The sequence below is a fragment of the Coniophora puteana genome (assembly GCF_000271625.1).
Source record: "Coniophora puteana RWD-64-598 SS2 unplaced genomic scaffold CONPUscaffold_9, whole genome shotgun sequence".
Classification (NCBI taxonomy): domain Eukaryota; kingdom Fungi; phylum Basidiomycota; class Agaricomycetes; order Boletales; family Coniophoraceae; genus Coniophora; species Coniophora puteana.
The window spans coordinates 2108878-2117473 of record NW_006913061.1 but is presented as its reverse complement, the minus strand read 5'-3'; the positions used below and the strand labels follow the sequence as shown (position 1 = coordinate 2117473).

The 8596-nt window shown below is 57.5% G+C and overlaps 4 protein-coding genes across 4 annotated transcripts; 3 read left to right on the top strand and 1 right to left on the bottom strand.

Annotated features, from left to right (window-relative positions):
• Positions 1 to 808: 808 nt before the first annotated feature.
• CONPUDRAFT_145458 (uncharacterized protein) lies at positions 809 to 2212 on the top strand. The gene has a single exon (XM_007772878.1). The coding sequence runs from the start codon at positions 915 to 917 to the stop codon at positions 1767 to 1769; it is 855 nt and encodes a 284-aa protein (XP_007771068.1). The 5' UTR covers positions 809 to 914; the 3' UTR covers positions 1770 to 2212.
• Position 2213: 1 nt separating this feature from the next.
• On the bottom strand, positions 2214 to 3891 carry CONPUDRAFT_167180 (uncharacterized protein; the record flags this gene model as incomplete). The annotated part of the gene is made up of 7 exons (XM_007772877.1): positions 2214 to 2565; positions 2679 to 2819; positions 2886 to 3090; positions 3151 to 3291; positions 3375 to 3529; positions 3601 to 3731; positions 3799 to 3891. The coding sequence occupies 7 exons, from the start codon at positions 3889 to 3891 to the stop codon at positions 2274 to 2276; spliced, it is 1158 nt and encodes a 385-aa protein (XP_007771067.1). The 3' UTR covers positions 2214 to 2273.
• An 11-nt stretch (positions 3892 to 3902) lies between these two features.
• CONPUDRAFT_127559 (YjeF domain-containing protein) lies at positions 3903 to 5473 on the top strand. Its single transcript, XM_007772876.1, has 6 exons — positions 3903 to 4243; positions 4297 to 4327; positions 4382 to 4427; positions 4486 to 4586; positions 4644 to 5210; positions 5259 to 5473. The coding sequence occupies exons 1-6, from the start codon at positions 4162 to 4164 to the stop codon at positions 5458 to 5460; spliced, it is 1029 nt and encodes a 342-aa protein (XP_007771066.1). The 5' UTR covers positions 3903 to 4161; the 3' UTR covers positions 5461 to 5473.
• A 156-nt stretch (positions 5474 to 5629) lies between these two features.
• On the top strand, positions 5630 to 7704 carry CONPUDRAFT_59135 (phosphoglucomutase; the record flags this gene model as incomplete). The annotated part of the gene is made up of 6 exons (XM_007772233.1): positions 5630 to 5706; positions 5765 to 5786; positions 5854 to 6237; positions 6296 to 6857; positions 6923 to 7039; positions 7106 to 7704. The coding sequence occupies 6 exons, from the start codon at positions 5630 to 5632 to the stop codon at positions 7702 to 7704; spliced, it is 1761 nt and encodes a 586-aa protein (XP_007770423.1).
• Positions 7705 to 8596: the final 892 nt, after the last annotated feature.

Genomic DNA, 8596 nt, shown 5'->3' with positions numbered 1-8596 from the left:
AATTTGTGTACGTGCTTGCCCAAGAGTGTTTGCGCACTTGAAAAGTCGTTTGCTGTGGTCCGGCACACTTGGGCCTTAACATATATCCCAGCGATATTTGATGCCCACACATGCTGGCGAATAGACCCGAATATTCTCATGATCTGGACCACACCACGTTGCAATATGACATGGTCATATGGAGCCGTCATGACCATCCGATGCATCGACAATGTTACCATTGCATTTCGTCCTCGTCCCTGCGGCAAATCGCTGCCACTTCACGACGAAGTTCACCGAATGTGACAAATGCATTCTTGGCGGATATGCCGATCATGCTCGTCCCACGATACTAAATATGGCTGTCTCCGCAAGCTCGGCACGATGTGTCACCGAAGCGAATCTGGATATGGTAATTATATTCGGTAGCAATGCTAGTTTTCGTTTTCGGCTCGCTTGGCCGTGTACTCAAAGCTCTGAGCATCGGGGCAAGCGTCGGGTACGACTCGGCTACGCTGACGGGCCGTTGCCAAGTGGTTCGAGTGCGAGGCAAAAGCTTGCTAAGTTTGCCATAGTGTATGCAACGTCTCCCAGCGAATTGGCCGCTGGGCGTCAGGTGGTGATCAGGGCGCAGTCTGGCCACCACGAACGGACGAGAACGATGATGGGGACGGCGAAGACAATGGCCGGCATCAGCCACAATGGCCCGAAAAGGCAGAGACAACGGAATGACCGCTTACATCCGCACGCCGGCCCTAAAGTGTGTAACACAGGAACCAGATATGATTGAGACCAGGGCGGCTGGGGTCGCGCCTCTTAAGCTTTACGCGTCTGTCCTCTCCATCCATCCACGTATACCCCCCTTCCTCCCTCTCTCCCCTTAAAAAACTCCTCTTCCTTTCCTCCTTTCCTCCTTGTTTCATTAGATCATCGTCATGGGTCGCCCGCTTTTCTCAAAGTCCCTCCAGACCGCCCCCGCAGTCCGTGAGCCGGAGTCCCCCTGCCCCTACGAAAAGTGGTCCCACATCAACCCATTCGACCCCGATTCTGATGAATTCAACGAGCACGCCGAGTACGAGGCCTTCATTGGTCCCGCCCTCGTAGACGTCATCACGGAGGAAGATGAGAGAGACACCGTCGTGATCCGGCTCACCGGCTCCGCCAACAGGAGCCCCTCGGACAGCGACGAGAGCCTCAGCGACGAGAGCAGCCCCATGGCCGTCGGCAGCGAGGACCCCGCACACATGCTCGCGGGTGCATACCGTAACTTCCGCCGCGCCGACGAGGAAGAAGAGTACCCCGTATACATCGACCCCCGGCGGCAGGCGGTGCCCGTAGCGTCCAACGTCTACGTGCCCCCTACACCCCCTGGCGGTAACTCAGTAGCCCCGCTGCCGTCCTTTCCCATGGCGCCCACTACACCCCAGCGCCTAACGATGGGCACGAGGGCCGTCCCTGTCCCCATCCCGGGCTCACGCTCGCGCAGAGCGGCGTCCATCGACAGCTTCACCATGGCGCCCTCGTTCAACCACAACTTTCCCTCCACGCCACCGAGCCTGAGCCAAGCTGGTGCTGCCGCTGTTGGCTCTTATTCTCAGATCACGCCCTCGCCCCCGCCCAACGCGACTCCCCGTATCTATTCGTGGACCCCCCACAACGCCCGCCCTTCCGCTCTTTCCAGCTCGCCCGCGGCCAACCTCGGCCCGCTGACGAACCGCGGTGCCCGCCTATCGCACACGCACATCGCGCCGTCGTCGTCCCTCGTTCGCTCAAGGGACCTCATGGTCTAGGCCCGTAGCACCACCTAAAACCACTCGCCGGCTTCGACCCACTCTCGGGCTCAAAGCCACGTCGACTGGCTTGCCGGTTCTATTCGGTCATCATTGGGACACTTGTCGAGACGTATAAACAACAACACATCAATCAATGGTCTACACTAAGCTAATGCTGATCAATTTTTATGCACTAAACTAGCGACTCGCACGTTGTCCCACCACCCGCCCCATTATATGCTGTATATCATGTTGTGCTGCTAGCCCTTCTGTATCATGGATAGACTCATCTAGATCCTTTTTGTTTTCTCCGTCTCTTTTTGGGTTTGCTCTGCTGCTGCGACTACGATACATGGGCAGATGACTCCGGCTTCCGGCAGACCTCCTTTATGCATGCATCCTTCCTTCTGTCATCCATTACATGCTGATTTACTACATGTTCTTATTTATCTCACTGGCCCTATCATGAATGCAACCTTGCTTTCGCTCTTTTTGCCTCGTCGATTCGATCATCGGTCCAGGTCATCCCCAGCGTTTGTCCCACTGCCCGACGCTCTCTGTGAGGACCCACGTTCCGGCGCTGTTGTCATCCATGCCCTCGTTCTGAATCTGCTGTGCGGGGACGAGGAGCAGGCATGACGTATCTTCACCGGCGGATCTGGGCACGCGCAACGAGGCGTTATTGTTGTTGATGCTCTTTTCTGGGCTGGCAATGACGCCTGTCACGGAGGAAGGCGAGAGGTGGCCGATTGGGGACTGGGTGTATCCGTGCGTGATGATGCCGGCGATCGCGCGGTGCGATGCTGCGTGGGTGCTTTGGAGGTGTCCATGTCCGTATCCAAATTCATGTCCATGTCCATGCCAATGTCAGAACTCGTGTGCGATGGCATGCTACTAGATTGTCATAGCGGGAATTAGGGTGCTTACGTGACGGCGTCGATGACGGTCTGTACGAATGCGGCGCTGAGAAGGCCGGTCCATGAGAGGTGGTGGTAGGAGCCTGTGTGTGATGAGGGCGGGGGCGAGTATACGGCGACGTAGGGGTCGACGCGGTCGTTGCCTTTCAGCCTAATTCGCTTGAAGAATCAGACTTTGTTCGTAGTCGACAAGCCGGACAGGAATGAGGGTCTATACCTGTGTGCGCCGAGACACGCCATCCCGAGCCATTCGTTGAGCTCGCATATGGAGTCTTCCCAGTCTTCCTCGGCCTCGGTCTTATGAGACTTTTTGTCCGAGAGGGAGAGCTTCAGTGTTTCCGGGGAGGGGACGTGTACATCGCTGGCCTGGGTAGCTTTCGGCTTCACGATGATAGTTTCGATCTCTTGGAAAGGTGGTGGGGCTGCAATGATAGGTCCATCAGCTCTGGTCAAGGTGAAAGCCGTTGACATGGATAACGCACCTTCTCCCTGAACATGGTACAGCACCTCCCAAAGCTCCACCCCGCTCGCCGCCCGCTCGTCGTCCCACATCTCCAGCGCGCGCTTCTGCCGCGCGCGGTTGCCTGCGGTCTGCGTGTGCTGGTACACGGGGATGGCGATGACTGTGCTGCAACGCGTCCGCACTCAGCATCTTTCTTGCCGAGCTCTCCGAAACCAGAGCACGAGGCACAGGAGAGGCACGTACCGTACTGCTCCGGGCAGCCCTTGAACGGCATCCTGCGCCCGGCGAGGCCGAGGCGCTCGTACAGCGCTTTGGAGACGCAGAGGGTGAGCACGCCGCGCGGGTCGATGCACCATGTGTCGTCGCAGGCGGTTGTATTTGGTGCCGCGGTTAGGTTCCTGCGTTGTTGATGATAAAAAGTCACGTCATTCCCTTGGCAAAAATCTTGACACGAAGAGATGCTACGCACCAATCCGCGTTACCGACGGAGCACGCGTACTCGAAGATCTCGGCGAGCGTGAACTGCCCTTTGTGGTACGTCGCCGTCGCCTCGGCGAGATCGCGGGGCGGCGGTGCAGGGGAGACGAGCACGACGTCGAGCTGCGTGTGGGGTTGGCTTGAGGCGATGGGTGCGATCGTGTGTGGCTGCGCGCCGTTGTGTGCTTACCTGGCGGATGAAGGGGCGCGAGAGGGCGTGCGTCTTGGGTTTGTCGGAGGGGAGGAAGCCCGAGGTGACCATGATGCGGGTGCGTTCGTCCATTGTGGAACGTTACGTTGAACGTCGAATTTTGGTTGGGCTTTCTGGATGCACGCGGAGGATGGAGATGGACGTGGCTTCAGATTCAGGGGAAGAAGAAAAGCTGCATGGCGAGACGCGGTGCACGCGTTCGTCTTGACCACACTCACATGACATCATCCCTTACATATCCTTGACTTTATGATGTTGTCCCCGGCCTTTTCTCCACGCTTTGTCGCCAGTTCAACTCTCACTCGATAACCTCTACCATCTCGCTCATCAAAGACTACAAGGATGCCAGTACCGCGAACTATTCTTGAACAACTCAAGCAAATCATTCCCCCACTCGATGGGACGTTGCACAAGGGACAGTCTGGTGGGTGTTCATATAGCCAGTGAGCTTTGAGGATGTGCTGACTGGATCAACAGGTCGAGTAGGCGTACTAGGAGGCGCCAAGGAGTGAGCAACTATCTCTCCAGGCCGTGCCCATGTTCAACTGACGGCATCTGAAAGCTACACTGGAGCACCGTTCTTCGCAGCCATATCTGCTATGCGGCTAGTTCGTAGCGCATACGAGTCTTTCTATATGCTCTGTGACTCAGTAACATTTACGCTAGGGTGCCGATCTCTCGCACGTCATCTGTGCGCCGACTGCTGCATCAGCAATCAAGTCATACTCCCCAGACCTCATCGTGCACCCTATCCTCCGCGAAGATGCGTGAGTCCATTCAATCAACCGCTCGTGGATACGCATATTCAGTATAACAATGCACAGCCCACATGACACCGTCAAATCCGAGCTCGACTCCCTCTTCTCGCGCCTGCACGTCCTCGTGATCGGCCCCGGCCTCGGGCGCGAGCCCTACATGCAGACCTACGCGCGCCTCGCGCTCTCCCTCGCGCGCTCCAAAGCCATGTTCCTCGTGCTGGACGCGGACGCGCTCTGGATGGTCGGGCAGGATCTGTCGCTGATCAGGGGGTACCGCCGCGCGGTGCTCACGCCGAACGTCGTCGAGTTTAAGCGGCTGAAGGAGCAGCTCGGGCTCGGGGACGGGGTCGCGAGGGACAGGCAGGCGCTTGAGGTGTCGAGGCGCCTTGGCGGGGTTGTTGTGCTGCAGAAGGGCGCGAGGGATGTTGTGGCGATTGATACGACGGGGGAGGAGGCGAGTTTGGAGGAGAGCAAGGTGGATGCTGGCGAGGGGGATAAGGAGGCGACGAGCGAGGCGATTGAGGTGGATGTCGAGGGCGGGTTGAAGCGTGCGGGTGGGCAGGGGGATGTGCTGAGTGGGTCTGTTGGGGCGATGCTTTCTTGGGCAAAGTGCTACGAAACTGGGGCGTTTGGGTGAGTAAATATCTTGTATCACACAGCCGTGTCTTGATTTCTTTGCAGTGACGGATCGCTTCCTGTGTCGCGGCTACCGATTCTTGCTTCGATCGGTGGCAGCATGGTGACTCGTACCAGTAGCCGACGAGCATTCAAGCTGCAAGGCAGAGGCATGGTGACTGCGGACTTGATTCCTGAGATAGGGGGCGCGTTTAGCGAGCTATTCGGTGAAGATGCGCAAGGTGGAGAAGGCAAAGGGAAGCTCTGAACGAGGCGCGGTATCTTGGACACTACCACGATAAGATAATTTGTTACGTCGAATAACTTGCGTAGTAGCACGTGGCTTCCAAATACATCATAGATGTCCGATTTCGATTTCGCTCAAGAGTTCGCCCAGTGCCCAGCTCCAGCTTGTCCAAGCACCACAACCTGCACCGATGAGCCATCCAGTCAACGTCGTTGCAACTAAGCCCTTCGACGGCCAGAAGCCGGGCACCTCTGGCCTCAGGAAGAGGTAAGGTCGCGTCCGATCTACGCGTCGCACTCTTTTGATCAGGCGCGTCTTGCAACAGGGTCAAGGTCTTCCAGCAGGAGGTGAGGCGCGCTCAATGGAGCTGTCCCATCCCACTTGGCTGACACAATCCACAATCCTTGTATGTAGCACTACACAGAGAACTTCGTCCAGGCCATCTTCGACTCGATAAAGCCCGATGGCATGACGCTCGTCGTCGGCGGCGACGGCCGCTTCTTCTCGCCCGAGGCCGTGCAGATCATCCTCAAGATCGGGTCCGCCAACGGCGTCAAGAAATTCATCCTCGGCAAGGACGGTATCCTGTCCACGCCCGCGGCCTCCAACGTCATCAGGAAGTACAAGGCCGACGGCGGCATTCTGCTCACCGCGAGCCACAACCCCGGCGGCCCGAACAACGACTTTGGGCTCAAGTATAATGTGTCGAACGGCGGGCCTGCGCCGGAGAGCGTCACGGACAAGATCTACGAGATCACGAAGACGATCTCGCAGTACAAGGTCATCGAGGCGCCCCCGGTATGTTCGAGTGTTTATGAGCACTCGCGACACTGACATATTCATAACTTTCCATCAGGTCGACCTGTCCAAGATCGGCGAGACAACGTTCGGCCCATCGCAGGTACAGATCATCGACTCGGTCACAGACTACGTCACCCTCCTCCAAGACATCTTCGACTTCCCGCTCATCAAGTCCTTCCTCCTCGACAACGCCTCCTCGTTCCGCGTGCTCTTCGACGGCCTGCACGGCGTCACCGGCCCGTACGCACACGCCATCCTCGTCGAGACACTCGGTCTGCCCCCCAGCGCAGTGCAGAACTGCGTCCCGTCGCCCGACTTTGGCGGCGGCCACCCGGACCCGAACCTCACGTACGCGCGCTCGCTCGTCGACGTCGTCGAGGCGAACAACATCCAGTTCGGCGCGGCGAGCGACGGGGACGGGGACCGGAACATGATCTATGGCAAGGGCGCGTTCGTCACGCCGAGCGACTCGGTCGCGATTATTGCGGATTGGGCGCATGTGATTCCGTATTTTAAGAAGGGCGGGGTGAAGGGCCTTGCGCGGTCGATGCCGACGAGCAAGGCGATCGATCTGGTCGCGCAGAAGAAGGGCCTGGAGTACTTTGAGGTGCCCACAGGTGCGTTTTTTTTTGGCTGTGGATTGAGTTTGCACTGTTTTCCGGTGCTGACGAGGGTCCGGTAGGCTGGAAGTTCTTTGGGAACCTGATGGACGCTGGGCGCCTTTCGATCTGCGGCGAAGAATCTTTTGGGACGGGCTCGGACCACATCCGTGAGAAGGATGGTATCTGGGCGATTATTGGTGAGTGGGACATATGTTTTATGTTTTGATGCATGGGCGGTGATATTGACCACATACTCCTTGCAGCGTGGCTGAACATCCTGGCCGCTGCGAACAAGGAGTCCCCGAACGAGCTCATCGGGATCAATGAGCTCCTGCAGAAGCACTACGCCAAGTACGGCCGTTCGTTCTTCAGCCGGTACGACTACGAAGAGGTGCCCTCGGACGGGGCGAACAAGATCGTCGCGCTGCTCGACGAAGCCATCAAAACCTCTTCGCTCAACGGCACCGCGCACGTCGCGAAGACGGCGGCAGGGCAGGAGTTCACGATCGCCTCTGTCGAGTCGTTCTCGTACACGGACCCGATCGACGGCAGCGTGAGCACGAACCAGGGGCAGGTGCTCAACTTCGCGGACGGGTCGCGCGTCGTGTTCCGCCTGAGCGGGACGGGCAGCGCGGGCGCGACGGTGCGCATGTACGTTGAGCGGTACGTTGCGCCTGAGGCGGGGGCGGCGGAGCTCGGGCGCGATACGGCGGAGGGGCTCAAGGGGCTTATTGAGGTTGCGCTCGGGATCACGAAGCTGAAGGAGAGTCTGGGCAGGGAGGAGCCGACGGTTATTACGGTGCGTTTATGCCGCGTTTTTCTCGTTCAGAGATTGAGTTTGTTCGATGATGACCCTGATTAGTGATCGTGTTGCAGTGAAATGAAACGTCCAGGGCGTGTTTTGGATTGAACTGGGAGAAGGAATGGGATGGAGGAAGACAGAAAACAAGGGATGGAACGGAGGTATCTTTTTAGAATGATGTCGGACTGTGAATAGCTGATTTTTGTACTGTGTACCAAACAATTGCGGAAGATCGACTTGTACGATATCGAGTAGAAGTTCAGTGGATCGTCTGGCGGTACCGAGAGCTTGCGATGTGCGGCGTCGCGCTCTATGTCTACGCACTTCTCCAAATGCTCCTAGGTTCTTTCGGTGGATTTCGAGCTCCAACCAATCCATGTCTCGACGGCAACGGACAGCGTGAGGACGATTTTCGAGTGCGCTGATCGACGCGTCTCGGAAATAGGCCAAGCCTGCGCTAAACAGATAGCCGGTGTCTGTGTGCCGACGGCATCTCGCCTGACAGCTGGCAAGAATCTCTCCCATCTGGGGCTTGCAGATAACCAGCTAAATAGCGTCTTGCAAAATGCAGACCGTCTGGAGGCTGCAAGGGGAGAGCTATGGAGGATTGAATGGAACTGAGGGTGTTGCAAGGGACGCGTGCGCATAAATGAATGAAGACGCAGGTCCAGGCCCCGTTGGTAGGGTCGGACGCTTCGAGGCACGGGGGACTCGGAAACAAAGGCGCTTTGTTACAAACTTGTGCTCCACGAAAAGCTGGCCATGCATATCTCCGGTTTCCCGTGCTTGATATAATAACCTCGTGCTGCGCTCGCTTCTTCCTCTCTCCCAACGCCTGCCCCTTCCCTCTTTCCTGCATCACCTCCCTCCAGGGCTCTTATACGCCAGCTTTCCCCTCGTTTATTCACCGACAGTCTTTCATTTACAACCTTAGAACTTGCAAGTATGCACG